The 16,128-nt window shown below is 38.3% G+C and overlaps 1 protein-coding gene across 5 annotated transcripts in view; it reads left to right on the top strand.

The window, feature by feature from the left end:
• Positions 1-15,534, top strand: part of PDE1A (phosphodiesterase 1A) — a 154,234-nt gene extending 138,700 nt beyond the window's left edge. For 4 of the 5 annotated variants that reach the window (XM_071811162.1, XM_065841391.2, XM_071811164.1 and 1 more), the window contains 3 exons: positions 5,239-5,514; positions 13,152-13,271; positions 13,598-15,534. In XM_071811162.1, coding sequence (XP_071667263.1) covers positions 5,239-5,514; positions 13,152-13,228 — 353 coding nt within the window. In that variant the 3' untranslated portion in view covers positions 13,229-13,271; positions 13,598-15,534. The remainder of the gene's footprint in view (positions 1-5,238; positions 5,515-13,151; positions 13,272-13,597) is intronic. The other variant, XM_071811165.1, reaches the window with a different exon arrangement.
• Positions 15,535-16,128: the final 594 nt, after the last annotated feature.

Raw genomic sequence — 16,128 nt, 5'->3', positions numbered from 1 at the left:
TAAATTCTCTGATTTTAATTGCAATACTAAAATGTTTAGGTCATAAGCAGTTTTTGAGCTAATCCAGAAAGGTGTTAACAGTGGGAAAAGGAGAATTTTTCACCATGGTCTGAGGAAGTGCAATGAATGGATTGAGCTAAGAGTAGCAAGAAATGTTTTGTATTGGCAGTACCTGGTAAATCACAGACTAAGGAATGATAACTGAACCTATTAATGGAACCTGTTATATATCCCCCTGGAGTATACACCAGAGAGCTGGCCTTTCCCTGCATGTGACAAACTACATGGCTTAAACCAGCTTTTCCCTCTAGTAGGCTCAGAGCAGCATGTTCCTCCCTTCCCCTGTCCTGAAATTCCCAGAATTCAAGCCCCTGGGCTGACAGCTAAACAGCAAAAGAGAAGTAAAAGCTGGAGGTAGCCACCTTAGGAAACCCTAAACTCACCACAAATTATTTTAAACCAAATCTTTTAGTAGAAAGTTTGGATAGCTAATTATGCCTGTGCTATGTTCTCTATATGTCATAGTGCTGTGACATCAAGTGCCACTGGATTACATGGTTTGCAGTGGTTTTATTTCCTCCTGTATCTGTGATGCAATTTGTGTGAGGAAGTGACAGTGGAAGGAATAGGTGTCTAAATACCTCTGTGAGTTACTGCATTGTATTCTTGGGTTTGAAAATGGTAGGTTGGTTGGGAAAAATCACAGTTGTTTGTGAACTCTTGGACATGTCTTTAAACTTACTTGGGAGTCCCAGAGGCACCAGATCAGTCTGCTAGTTTTCTGTGAAGTTTTGATACTTATTGCTGGTCTTTTCCTCTTCTCTTTAAAATGACTGATGTGAGAACACGTGTTTTAGAAAGGTGCAGTTCATTCCCACGTCGTCCTGGTTTTGTTCTTTTGTCACTGCTTTGAGGAACTTCATTTTCCAGTAGAAATGAAAGCACACAAGCCTAGAAATCCAAGTTTGTGGTAATATCCACAGAGTTTGTAAGGTCCAGCAGCATTCTTCACTACAGATTCCTCAAATAATTTAATTCTTAGTGAAGATGTACAACTTTCCTCTCTAATTCAGTAGTTTGCTAATTCTTAATACTTCAATGTCATTATGTCTTTCTGTAAGAGTAAGTTATTGTAGCTTATTTTCAATACACCTAATGGAAATAGCAATGTGCTTCAGCAGACATTTGCTTTACTGGGGTTCAGCGCTGTGGCAGTCATTGCCTTTAGCTGATTTGAGATGTTCTACTTACACATGGCTTGTTTATTTTATCTCTCCACTCTTCTTAAGTCAGTACATGCTCAGGTGGTGCAGTTGTTGGAGACAGAAAGGTATCTTATAAGCCTTGTACTGTGAAGATAATAGTAGTTGAATGCTCTGTTTCTTATTACAGAAGTCCCAGGAAAAGCAGGTCCATGGACATATCCAGAAGAGAAAGTACCAAAATGTACAAAAGCTTCCTCACCACTCAGTAGGCCATGTCCTGAAAGTGGTGCTGCATACACAGACAGTAACGTAGTGGAGCTGGTGGAAATCAGCATTGTTTTTGGTAATGCAGACTCACCAGAGCTTCTGCAGCAGCAGAGCAGCGACACTTTGGAGACCACAGAATCCTACAGCGTGGTGATAGACATTGATCCGCCTGACAGTTTCAGAGTTTCATGGACAGTTTAGTCATTTGTTGGGCTGACAGATGTTCAGCCTTCCCATTCACTCCAGGAAACAATAAAAAAAGAGAACTTAAAGAACTTGCTTCAATTTTCAGAGACTTATTAAGCCAAAAAAAAAGGTGACTTAAGCAAAGAAGAGTACAGTCTGGTGAAAAGGGGAGTGGAAAGAAGTTACCTTTACTAGTTAACGCATTCTGTCTGGTGCAAAATTACAAAATAGCAGAATTTATCTACATTTATCAACTGTTCTGAAATTTGGCTATTGCCTTACAACTCCTGCTGGTTTTCCAAACAAAACAATTGCATTATTCTGCCAACAGCCCACCCTAAGCACAGTGGAAGAAAGACAACATTTCTACCACGTTTACAAATTAAATGCCATTGGTGCTCCTTGTGAAGGACAGTGATTTAAGGCTGGTGTTCAGAAACAGAAGTGCAGAGGAGAGGGATAAGATTGAGTCATCTCTAACAGACCAGTTAGGAGAAGCCATTTGTTTTACAAATGAACTTACACAAATTTTGCTGAAGAACACTTGAGTTCTTGTAAAGAAAACAACACCAACCAGCTGAAAATATGTAAACAGGCCTGGCTTCAGGCACTTTTTCTGAGTTAACACAGAGAGAGCAAACCCAGCAGCAACAATAACACATATCCTGAGTTCACTGCACTGCACAACGCACTGCTGCCTGCCTTTATCTGAATGCGTATGACAATCCTGAAGCTCTTTAGTGCCTAACTCACCCCTCCACCCCAAAAGAGGGGAGTTTTCTAGAGAGCCAAGAAGGTTGTTTAGTCTTATTTATCTATTTACTTTTAAAGGCTGCTAAGTATTTTTGTTTCACTGGAGTGACAGAACAGCAGAAATTATAGATATAAAAGTCCCATATAATACAGAGTACAATTATTAGCTGTTATGGAAAGCTAAAGTCTCTGTTTTCCAGCACATATAGTATATTCCACAAGTGGCTGATGCACCATAAGAATCCAGTATTTTTCATCTTTTTGGCAGTGGATTTCATAGGGATTGAAGCTGAGTGGAGCAAAGCGAGTCAGAACATAGACTCGGATATTCAGCAGATGAGAGATGCAATATGAAGGAAAAGAGTGGGGGTCTTAATGAAAGTTGTGATATCATAATAGAGGATTTTGTACTTGAGGCTTCTCAGTCTTAGTCACAACTGCCAGCCACTCCTCCTAGTTACTCTGAACAAACTCTTCCCAAGTGGACATGATACTTTTCTTCAAGTTCATTTAACTGAGAGTGACTTTGAAATTTTATCACCATGCAATGGTAATCATAGATATGACTATCATCATAAAAAGACTAATGTTTAGCAATAGTTTTAACTCCACAGATTTTAAAATTTCACAGCATTTTTCATACTTAGAAAATATCGTATTTTTCTCACATATTCTTTTCTACTGACTTCTGGAATAAATAGTATCACACCAGTTTAACTACAATAGATATGACATTTAACTAGTATGTGATCAGGTGTAACTCGATGCAGAGATACTCCATTTCAAAGCTACAACCATCAGATGTGCATGGACCTGAGTTAGAATTTAGCTGTATTTTAGAACTAAAAAATTAATAGCAGAGTTTGCTTATATGAATATTCCGAGACTTCTAATGTGAGAAAAACCCAGTCACACCAAGAGATTTCTGAATTCTGGTTTGAGTTGTCCATTCTGTGAGAAAAATACTGTCTGTTCTTGCCAGCTTTCAGGTTAAAAAAGCCACCTTTTGTAGTGGAAGCTAAGATAGTATTATGGTTTTACATGCGCTTATAGTTCAGATTGGCTTTCTTCAAATAGCTGATGCATCTGAACAGCATCTGAAATATTTTATTTTGGAATTGCCTTGACTTTTTAATAAAGGAAGAATGCTTGTAGTTCTGCAATATGGAGATAAATATGACATGTAGACATGACAAAAGCCTTACACAGGTAGATTATACTAAATGTTTTAATTAACATACCTGGATTGAACATCAGATTTACTTCAAGTTACATAAATGTGTTTCTTAATGTCTTTAGCCCAACCACTTCTTTGTAAGAGCTGCATTGAAGTCCACAGAAAAAGACTACCTGTCTGTGTTTCAGGACATTTGGAGTCCAAGACAAGCAAGTCTCTAAAGTTTGTAAAAAAGCTGACTTAACAATTTAGAAATTACTCAAATTTTAAAGTTCTTGATCTTTTAAAAGGTATGACAGGAAGTATAAGAACTAAGAAAATAAAGAAATTGTTAAACTATTCCATGCTTCTGTATATCAGCTCTGATTTGGAGCTGTTCCTTTCTGTCCCATTTCACAGACCAAATTGTGCTTCAGGGGAAACTTCATCTGAATTCAGAAAAGTGAGGTGATGAAGATGCCCAATCCTGGCTGTGGTAGAAATATGATTACAGATGGGGTTGTCTTTCAGTTGTCATGTGCAGTCACTTTTGGTCTGGATTTGAACTGGTCACTTACAACCAGCATTTCTGGGAGCTGCCAGTTGAACTCAATAACTATCTCAGTGCTTGGTTTCCTTCCTTAATAAGTGTGCACAGCCAAGTTAGAAATTTAATGAGCACAGCTGTTTTGTAGAGATGTTGTTCAAAGTGCAATGATTTTACTTTTTAAATTGATAGTGTTTTGTATCTTCTATACTAGTTTACAGATTCTAAAATTTGAATTTACACAACAGAGATTCTAATAACAAGAGAAACAGGCCCTCCATGAAGATGGTGCAGTGATTTTTTCTCAGAGGTTTCAGTCTCCATTGCAAGTTTTCCATTCTCTGTTTTCTTCATCTTCTTGTTCTTCCTGGTGCCACCTCTCTGTGCTGCTCTGTTCTGTTTCCTTTTACACGGAGCCATTTCGGTTTTGCTGTTCTCCAAGTCTCTGTGATAGAGTAAGGAATAGAGCCTTACAGAAACATCATTTTCTCCTGTAGCTGCTGCCCCCGAAGCACAATTTCTCCTGTATTTCTTCTTTCCCGTCCTGTGTATGCCACTAGCCATAATGGCAGCAGTACTGCATTGTGTGTGTGTAATGCTCTGTAATGTGCTCCTGCTGAAGCTCTGTGTTAGCTGACATTTTGGACTTTTCCAGGCTTATAGGCAAACTTCCTTCAGGGCTTCCCTTCAGTTCTGATGCCTCCCCTATCCGCAGCAAGGTCCTCCCCTCTATTCCCTTTCTCTGTTGCAGAACTGATGAGCTCTGCTTCTCCTAATCGTGTGGCAGTAAACACCACTGCTGCAGGATATGCCTGCGGCGTGGGGTCCTTCTGCTCCCATCCTTCAGCTTATGGTGTGTTTGCTGATGCTCCTCTGCACTAGGACCGAAAATAACAGATACAAATTGGAGATCAAACCAGAAAGTGGACCACTATGGTTCAGTTGCAAAAGTGTAAACAGGAGCAGAATCTGACCAATATTAAACACACGGTGCAAACGTCCTCATGCAGAAAGTTGATGTTCACATTGTTCCCATGTGCAGCTCTATCAGTCACTACTCTGCAATCAAACAATTGTGGCATATCCTTCTGATCTAATTCACATATTTTGTTCCCTCTTTGTAGAAGAACTTGTGAAAAATGTTGGTGAACAGGAAAAAGACCAAAGCAGAAATTCCACAGATGTACAGTTACAGGAAGAGACAACAAGGATACAAAATGAGAGTAGTCAGGGAAGTGATGGTACAACCTGTCCTCCCAGATCCATCGTCCTACAAGTAGTCTCTTTCGACACTCCTCTGAGTGATGAAACCAACTCAGAAAAATGCTCTAACTCTGATCCGAACCAGAAAGATCTCACCGATGCTCAGCAAGAAACACAGAATACAGATGCACTGAATGGTAATACTCCATCACAGAGCACCAGTCAATCTATTGAAGCTGTCCAGGGTGAAACTGCAGCAGTGTCTGGTATCTCCCTGTCAAACATCAACAGTAACGTAAAATATCGAAATAAGATGTTGTACAAACCACCAGCATAAGACAGTTTCTTCAGGCATGTGTAGAAACAGTAGAGTCCTAAAACCATCATGTTGCATATAAACAAATATAATCTTCTTGATACTAGCTATTTGGTATCTTGTAGAAAATTCTTTACATAAAATACCAAGACCTTTAGTTGAACTAGAAGAATGGTTTTAAACTAAAGATGCATATTTACAATTAAATAGTGGTTTGTTATTGGAGAATGAGGTAAAATTTCAAAACAGCACTATCTAACATTTTCTCTTCAAATAAGTAATTATTTTTACGCTATTAAAATGCACCCCCTTTGTTTAGGCATGGGATATTATTATTTTGTAAACCACATCCTTTGTACTAAATGTAATGTGAATTTTAGAGTTAACTTTAAGTAGATGGAATTTAGTAGATGGATGGGACTATGCCATTCTCTTAATGAGAAAGATCAGTATCCTGACTGTAGTTTGCAGGACAGGTGGAGCAACCAGAAAATCCCTGCAATGTTGGTTTTTTTTTTTAGTAAGTATTTTATCACAAGCTGCCTATGATTTAGTATCTGGTGACTGTAGGACAGTATCAAGGGCAAGATGCCCAAGCAATAACAATTGATGTTATCAAAGTAAGAGAAAGAAAATGTGCATTTTCATTTTATTTTCTGAATTTGCTTATTGTTAGATTAAGCTTTGGGGTGTTAGGGTAATAAGAATAATCAAGGCATATAATGAAACTTCTTTTCCTCACTTCTAATTAAAGTGTTAAACTCTTGCATGCTTTTATGAGAGAGAGCCTTGCAATACTGTACCAGAAGTATGGCATTGTCTGAGCAGCAACATTGAAGTGCTTATAAGGTTTAGCTTAAACATAAGTATATGTCTTGGCATATTTCTCAAAAATGCTTTTTATGGAGAACACCCACTTAGTTGAGAGTTCCACATTCCAGCACTCCATGCTTTTATTGTTGACAGTTTTTTTTTTCCATCAGAAATAACAGATGGTTAATTTAGGGTCCTAAATCAAAATATTTACACTAAAATTAACTTCACAGCATTTGAAGTTGTCTAATAACTGATATTTTTGTCTTTTGACATGTACTTTTTGTAACAATTTTTGTATTAAAGCCCAACTTGAAATTTAAGTGCCTTAGAAAAGTTTCCCATCTCCTGGATGAGGAACACAGTAGGAAAAGCTGCATCATTCATCTTTCCAACTATGCAGAATGCAGATGTGGGGTTGCTGTCCTTGGGGGTCTTTAGATGGCTGACCAACAAAAATGCTGTTTGAGAGGTCAGATACAACTCAGCATGCACTTAGTGCACTCTGCTGCCTTGTCTTTCTTTACATTCTACCTTTCCTATGAGAAAAGAGAGATTTTATTTTAGAAAAAGCTAGTCTTATTTTCTAAGGCAGGGAATTTTCTACAGAATGCCTTGTATTTTAATACTTCAAACTGCAGAATTTATTAAAAGGGTATGAAGTGGTTGAGTTTGTAGTAGTGTATTTCCAAATGCAAGCATGATTTCTAAACTGGTTTTTTCTTGAAAATGATAAAAAAAGTTTAATAACATTCATTCCACCAATCCAAGGATGTTCCTTTACAAGCGATGGCAATATTTAAAAAGAGTTCAGATAAACAATGAAATAGAAATGAGATTTATTTAATTATTTTGTGAAAATAAGTGGTATTGGTAAGGTCCTTAATTAAATGCCAGACCTCATACAAGGACGTTGCTTAACTCTTGCTAAGTGGTACTTAAACCATGGAGAAATAATAACTCATGGAAAAAGGAGAGACATACCAAGAAATATAACTACATCAAGTGATTAATCACACAGTGAGAGAAGCAGCTAATAATTTTTAAGGCAACTCCAGAGGCTGATTGATGAGCCAATACTGCGTTATTGGGATTCCACAACATACATCTGAGCCATATTAGGTTTTTGCCGCACACTGTTGCTGCTAATTGCTACAGGAAGTTTTGGTATAGAAATATAGGATTCTCTACTGAAACTAAATGTCTGTGCCTGAAAATCTTAAACTGCTGTATAAAGGTCTTTGGAAATGAAATGGAACTGAAAGGATTTTTCTCCAAACCCTCCTTTATGACAAGCTGTGCCTTTTCCTCCTGGTGAGCATGTGTAGAAAATAGAGGCTACAGATCACACCATTGATTGACGACATACCTACCCATTGTAAAATTCTGTTCTGAAGAGGTCTTCAAATTAGTTTGAAAACTGTTCATCTGATATGGTTTGTGAAAAAATGTAGTCAGAAATTCTTGCTGTTGTCACAGGAAATTATGTTGTCAAAATATTTTTGTCATGGGAAATTCAGGGAGTTTATGTATTCTCAGTTCTTTGGATCTTGCATTCTAGAGTAGTAGCTTTCCACCAATTTAGACCTGTTAATCCTTAAAATTTTTCCAGTGGAACTGTGCATCCCTAGTCAGCCAACGTTAGCTTATGGAAAGTAACTTTGCATTTCTTTTAGTCTCCTGAACCTTTCATGGATCCCATCATAAGTAATTCATAGTCACTCAAGTCATAAAACCACAAGATGAAGTTGGATTTCTGGTTTACACTATCACAGATTTTTAGTAGACTGCTACTGCGCATAGAATAAGGTTATTGGTTAGGTGCTATTTTTAAAGGCATCTGATATTTGAAGGCATTTTTAGTTGTCATTTTATGTGAAACTTCTGTTCACTGTGGCAGGTTGAATTTACTCTCATCCATCTCCTTCGGTGATTATTTGTGGTCATTTTCCAGCATAGAGAAATACCCAGGTAAATGGAGAGCTCAATGAGTGTTTTGTTGAGTTTCTTTAGCACATAAATGTCAGAGTCCAATACTCTCTGACCATTTTTTTTTAGATATTCCACATGTGAAGGATGTAATGTTTAATATCAAATTTTCCTATTTGAAGATAGTTGTTGTTATGTGGGATTTTTGATTTAACAGAGTGATACAAAATATACTGAAAACACATTGCAAATGTAGTTAACGCTTAGCAAAATAGAGCAATTGCGATATGCTGATTAATCACAGTGCCAATGTGATCGCCATTACTTGTCTCATGAATATGCTCACCAGTCACCAGTAAGGCATACCAGCTCTCTCTTCAACATTATTTTCCTAGTTGATTAGTTTATATACCCTATGTTTTGCTGATCCACATATTCACTCCCTCCATGCTGGCCTGCTGAACTCAAGGAGACAGTCACGGGAGAAACATCACTGGTTGATCCCCTCAACTGCGGTATAGTCAGTGGATCCACTCAGCTGACCAAAGTGCTTATCTGAACCAAAGGCCACACTCTGCTCACCTTTGTGTTGAGATTGTCAGCTGTCCTTGCAACAATTCTGATCAGTTACCCCTTGTGCTATCTCCTGAGCTTCATGGGCACATCTCCCTTGCCCATCTCCATTGAGCCTTCTTCCATTGCAGAGTTTACTGGTCAGTCACAATATCATTTACATTTTGATTTTTGTCATTAAATAATTTGATTTATCCTTTAAATGTAATAACATTCCTGCATTTCCCCAATATCTAAATGTCACTGAAAAATATTTTGAATATTTTATGGTATTTTGAAATTATTTACAGAGGGACTTTGTTATCATATTCTTAGAACTTTCCTAAGTACAGACCAGCCATGTAACTATGTAGTGAGAAATTTATCTATATATTATTTAAATACTATCATTTTAAGTCAGCACAAACCCTTTCACAGAACTTAAGGCTTCTAATAAACCCCAGGGGAGACCTAATATTAATTTCTCAACTATGTCATCAATTATATAAATAAATTATAGATGGTGGGGTTTTTTTCTGTGCCTGCCAATTAAGGGAGTATACTGCAGGTATTTACATCACTGCAATGTGCAGAGGCTGAGGCAGGACACTTTCTACAAACACACGGTGAGACTCAGGTCCTGGCTCTTTGAGATGAAATGAATTAATATGGGGTTCAGCAACAGCTTTAAGTCCCCCTGCAGAGATTGTCCCACCATGTTAAAGACAACTGAAAAGAAAGGCCATGCAGGCATTGAGTATTGGCATAGTGTGCAATATTCAATAGCAAAGGAAAAACTCAGGCTAAAATGTTTCGTATATCTTTTTCACAGTGGTGACATGATTTAATATTCTAAACGGAGAAAATCCTTTAAACTGCCATAGTTGTATTTTAAATACAGATACTTAATATTAGTGGTTTTGCAAGAGTTTCCATTGCTGCAGTGTATGTAGAAGCTCCATAACTACAAATAGCACAGCAGTCTCTGTTTTCTCTCCTCACGCCCCTCTCCTTTAGCTGTGTATAAGTGGTTTGAGATGCACAAGAACAAGTGTGTTGTGTACAATGCAGTAGTGCTCAGCACAAGAGGGAGATACAGCATCGGTGGTATCCCCACTTTTCACTTTTGCACTTCCATTGTTGGCCAGTGGATCCAGACAGGACTTTGTTAACAAAGGTCAGATATTTTCAATGGAATGGCACTTCAGCTAAGCAGAAGGCAGCGTAAACATGACCTTACATTTTTTCCCTGCTTTCCAAATTGCAGTTGAGTATTCTAAGAAGCACTGTGCATCTACCAGGACATTATTAGTACTCTCCATGCTAGATTTTCCTACTTTTATACTTTCTGTACTGAGGATGGCAGCCAGAAGGCTAGAGTGATGTCCAGAGTGCTTGCTGACTCCTGGGGCAAGACAGTGAGCACCTCAGCTGCTGGGGCTGGGAGAATGAGATAGAAAGTAAGAAGAAAAACAACACAGTGATTCAGATTGAAATTTCATAGGTTATCTGACATTGTTCTGGCCTTTATAAAAAGCAGAAAACTCAGTTTTCTGTGAGTAAGCTATTGAATTGTAACAGAGATGGAGGTCATGGGAAGATGATCCGTCTGCATTCTTGGGAACTGTCATTGAGTGTTTGTATGTTCTGTGGAAAGGGTTCCCCATTTAAAAAAAAAAAAAAAAAAAAAAACAAAAAACAAAACAAAACACAAAAAGGGACTCTTTTTCCTCTCCTTGCATCACATCTATTTCTAGGTGTAGTTCTTGTAGACGATCACATTTTATCAACAGAAGTAGCTGTGTCCTGTGTCCTGATCAGTGCGGAAGGAGAACCTAAAGGTCACTATTACAAGAACCCCAGTTCTGAGGGGATGTCATTTTTATCCACAATGCTTTTGTCCTTTCCATCATCTCGCTTTCATTTAATTAAATGTTACAAGATTAAGTGGAACTATTATAAGATGATTTTCTCTTAAGTGGTGATTATCTGTTTCTCCTAAGTGATTTATTAATTAGAACATTAATTTTAAAAACTGCTTATGTTTAATTAAACAACTCCATGTTTCAATGATTTATAAATGCTAATTGGCACACTTTTAACTTTTCACTCATGATGATAGCCACATTAATCCTTAACATCAAACTGTAAAGGAGATTATAAATCTGTAATAAAACAAATTATCAGTAACTTCACTTTATAGGACAGTAGAGGACTAGATATGTACGCTGTGTTTACAAAGCAGTCAACATCATCAGCAGTCAGCAGCTGAAAGCCTCTGGAGGATAACCAGGTTAAATAGCAGTGGACAGATCCACATCAACAACGTGCCAGTTGATTAATGGCAATGCAAGTGGCATCCAGTAACCACCCGCGTCACACAAATGCCAGTGACCGTTCAGTGCTGCGGCAGCTCTGTGGTGCTAAGCTGAGCGTGGAACCCTTTGCACCCATTCAAAGCGGGCACAGATCGCTCTGGACCCAGGCTCCTTAGCATTCCTTGAGTTTGTTAGCATCCCTTGTGCATACTGTGTGGCTAAACAGAGCAAGAGTAAATCAGGAGCATGGTGCTACAGGAAGGCGCCTGTGTTTGTGCTTAGGATGTGGATGGAAGGAAGGTTAGAGTAAAAGAACAAATTATGTGTTTATAAAAAAGATAGGGATTACAAGATAGCAGCCATTAGCAACCATTCAGAAGGCAGAGTTTAACACATACAAAAACTGATGCAATGACACAAAGAAACCTAGGTATGACTTAAAACTCAATGTGTAGTTTTTATGAAAATTAAACATACAAATTTTTTCTGTTAAGGCCTCTGCAAACCACTCCTGTCCCACTGCTAACACTCTGCTAACCATACTACAACAAGTATAGAATGTAGATCAATAGATTTTACTTTCACACCCCTCCATACCTCATTTTTTGCTTTTATGGATAACAATAAAAGGTTTGCTAAATCCCTCCAAAACCAGCTGCAGGCTGAAAGATCTGGAGACATTCTTTTGTTAGTTCAGTTTTGAGACTTCCAAATCCATTAGCAAACTGGTTGTCTATATTCCATTCATACTAAATTTATGTAAAATAAGGGGGATGGTGAAGAATGCTGCTTGGGGGAATATGGCCTGTCTGCTGGTGCTGCATTACAGAGGGAGCAGTACCCATGCTGCCGCCCTTCCTGGCAGTGAAACAAGGGTAAAATTAGTAGTAATTCTCACTTGTTTACAGGAATGCCGCGGTGAATTTGTAGCTATGAATGTTCTTCTTTCCTCATTCTCATGAACTCCCTTTCCTCTCTTCCCTTTCTCTTTTTTGAACTCTGAGCCTCTTCTTCAACTCACTGTCTTTCAGTTTTCCTTTCATATCACGCATCATACATGTTCCTTTTGTTGATCGTGCCTTTGGTTTCTGTCTTTTAAAAATCTTCTCCTGCCTGTATTTTTATTTTTATAACTTTAATGCTTCTCCCAGCTCATCTGCTCTGCTTTTGAGACTTCTGTGCTTTTCCTTTTCCGCATTTTCAGTTCAGCATTATTAATCACTGGTGGGATCACTCAATCAGCTGGTTAAAACTGAGAAGTTACTATATAGTTAGTAAATTACACTGTAAGTTTGCTACATTCTCCCTGTGCCTAGTATCTCAGTTTGTAATTTCCTCAGCTGTACTCGTTCAAAATTACTGAAGGAATAGTTAAAGCAACAGCTTAATACTATGATTGTTGGTTTGAAATTAATGTTGTATGACTTAGTTTGAAAGCTGCTTGTGTCACGCAGTGTCATTTCTCCTATCTGATTGAATTAATTGAATTCTTAGAACTTGGCACTGTCACCTTTCATTATCTGAGAGAAGCTTTCAGTTTGAAACTCTAAATTAAAGAGGATTTAAACAGCACTTCTCTGCAGAGCGTGAATCTTGACTTTCAGTAAGTTGGAAGATAAAACAAACCAAATCCAAACCTGCTTTGTCATGTAAATGTCTTCATATTTTTGTTTCATGCTCTTATCTACTGTTTTCACTCTATCTTTTGCCTTATGGATATCCCATAATGATTAGTTAATACGATCCTTTGCTTACTCTGGTGAGCAAGCAATTAAAGAAAGCAGTGATTGAAGCCTCATTTTAACCTTAAAAAAGTCAGGAGGGAAAAGATCCTGTCTGTCAGGACTGTGCTTAACTTGGTTAACTTCCTCACTCAGGTTCCTAATCACATTTGTTTATCTTCCAGGTGAACCTAAACACTGTAAGAAGTCAGAAGATAAAGTAAAAGCCACGGAGCAGAAAGAAGCACTGATACAGAACTAGATCTGCTGTTTCTTAAAAGCTTCTGACATTTCAGGCAGGACAGGTACTTTTGTCATTTCCTTCTTATAATGGGGAGAGTTTTATACCATAGAAACTCACTTAGCGCTATTATTATCCTCTTTGTTCTATTCCAATTGTGATTTTATTACAAAATTTTGAAATGAGGACATGATGCATGGCACTTCCTATGTCCCCATAGAAGCCATTCAATATAAAGCAGGGAAAAACAATACTTTTACATCTCTGAATCCTTAATGTCAGACTAAATGATCATGCAATAAAACATCCTCAATTCAGGTATATTAAATACTCAAAGTAATACTATTAAGAATCTATTGCTTATGAATTTTCATTTGACCTCTGTTTCAGGAGAAAAGAACTCTAGGTGTTCCTAGACCATGCTCTCAGAGGCTGTTATCTGTCAACTTGTTCTTGGATCATCCTGTTTCTGTGGAGAGTGATTGGATAAAATGATTGAAAGTGCAAAATGTATAACCCTGAGCTGGTAACTCAAGGCGCTTAACAGCTTGCAAGATTTCAGTTGTATTTGTTGTTGCTGTTTCCTCTTGTATTCTGCTTTCTTGAACTAGCCAAAATACTTTTTTAAGCCAAAGTTGGACCTTCCATTATTGTATCACTGACACCAGATATTTCCAGTTAACCATGACACATGTGAAAACATGACATTTATCATCTGCCTGGGATTGCTGTTGTGCGTCATTGCTACTGGCATACAAAGGAAATGGAAAGTCAAAATGAAATGTTATTATAGATACTTGTTCGTGCAACCATGCTGCATGCAACACTGAAGTTCTACTTTTTAGCTTCCTTAAAATATCTGGAAATAAAAATATGCAGACTGTACAGGGAAGTTGTAGAGTAACACTGACCAGCCTGCGTGAATCATGATTCTTACCCACTGTGGTGGCTGCCACATGGAGAGAACTGGTGTTTAACAGATCAGTATTCAAAATATCTCTTTTAAATTAATTAAATAGCATCCAGTATTAAAGATTAAAACATTCTCAGTCCTATAGTATTTTGGAAGGCATCAGCAATGGTGTCAGCCCTACCACAAAGCTGGGGCTTATTGTTTTGTAGGGTGGAAGAGACAGCTGCAGGAATACATGAAAATTGCTTTGATTCAGCAAAATATTGTGTCGCCTCTCAGATAGAACTGGAAGGTGACACTGAGGCCTTATAGTGTGGTTTTTCTCAAATGCAAAGGTGACAGGATTGATCCTGGAAAATTCTTGCTAACATATATTTCTTTAAAAGAAAACACCAGACCATCTTTCTCTGAGGGGCAGCAAAAATGGGGCACGCAGGCAGTTACCTCTGCAAGAAGCCTCCAAATGAGCCTTCCAGCCTCAACTGTGCCCAGAAAGAGACTCCGTTTTCATCTCCGCTTTCCTCAAGCTGCATGTGACGTCTCCTGGCTTGCCCAGGCATCCCACGCAGCTGCAGCCAACCTCATTGTCCTCTGCTGGAACCTGCCAGGATGCTTCCGTGCTCTTCGCATTGTAGACACTCGGGTGGCTCCAGTCACTGCACACCCAGTTTTCCTTTTCGGACCCTGTGGTTATTACCTCACTGACCAAAAGTCTTCACAGTCAGCCATGGTTCTGTCTGAAGAGGACTCGTGGAGGTGGTGGCTCTCCGCTCTATGCAGAGGCTGATGGATGATTGAGACCTGTGTCCTGTTCATCTGCTGCTTCAGGGATCTAACCAGAGCTCAGCAGGCGTCAGGCTCAACCTCAACACAGGCATGCTTTGTCCCAAGTGAAGAGGGAATTGTAAAACAGTCACCCTGGACTGAGGGACCCTAACACGGCCATACCTGTTGACTGTCTCTTTTCTGACAACAGAACAATTGAAATGGAGCTGGGAACAGTGGGAGCTCCGAGCCCTGGGATAAGGGCATGCCAAAAGGTGGAATTCCTGTCATTGAATATGTAAGCCATATACACGCTGTGCACAAGTAGTGTGCATAGTTTTAACTTAATAAATGTTTGTGCATATAGGTTGTAAAAAGTGCATTTAAATTGTTTTGTGCATCTGGTCCAGGGCTTGTATTTAGCATGGACAAATTTCTGTACAGTGCAGTTAATGAATGAAATGTTAATGAATGAAATTGTATCATATATGTTATAATGCAATTGATATTTTTTGCTAAGAGTTAAGAATTTCTATATTCTCTGCTTGTGTTTGAGCAAACCTTTAGTAGCCTGGACCACTCTGTGCACATTTGCATCCTTTTTGGGAATGTTGGACTCTTTTTCCTTTATAATAAAATGTAAACCATCTTCTGGCTTCTTATTGTCATTAAGGCAAGAGAAGAGACATAATGATCATATCAGACTTTTTTTTAGTTGTAAATTGCCATATGCTGCGACAGTGGAAAATCATCTTGTTTAAGATCAGAGAACTTGGGACCTTACTGCAGATATGTTGAGTATCTGTAGTTCCCACCAAATTTGAAAAGAACAAAAGATGACTGATATATTTAAAAACTAGGCCAGTTAGGTATTTGTTTGTTACAGAGTGTTTTCAACATTGTAATTTATGATTCACTGAGATGGAGTCGGGATCAACCAGAATTTAATGTTTTTATTGTATTTGCAATTTCAGACTTGCACCATAGTTGAACTTGACTTTTTTTTTCTCTTTTTTCACTCTGTATCTCTATTCCATCATGACTTATATACTCTGCAAGAACTTCCTCCTGGAAATACAAACAGAAATTATAAGAGATTTTGCAGAGTACTTGGAGCATCCTGTGGGGCTCTCGGTGTCCTGTTATTATAGCGAGCACCAAGATCTCCTGCTGAAGAAACCAGAAGGAGCTCCTCATCTCACAGGAGGCACTCATTACCTGCAGAACTCATTCATGTGATTTG

This window comes from Patagioenas fasciata, chromosome 7 (genome assembly GCF_037038585.1).
Source record: "Patagioenas fasciata isolate bPatFas1 chromosome 7, bPatFas1.hap1, whole genome shotgun sequence".
NCBI lineage: Eukaryota > Metazoa > Chordata > Aves > Columbiformes > Columbidae > Patagioenas > Patagioenas fasciata.
Note: the sequence above shows the minus strand (reverse complement) of the source record. Positions and strands in the feature narration are given on the sequence as shown.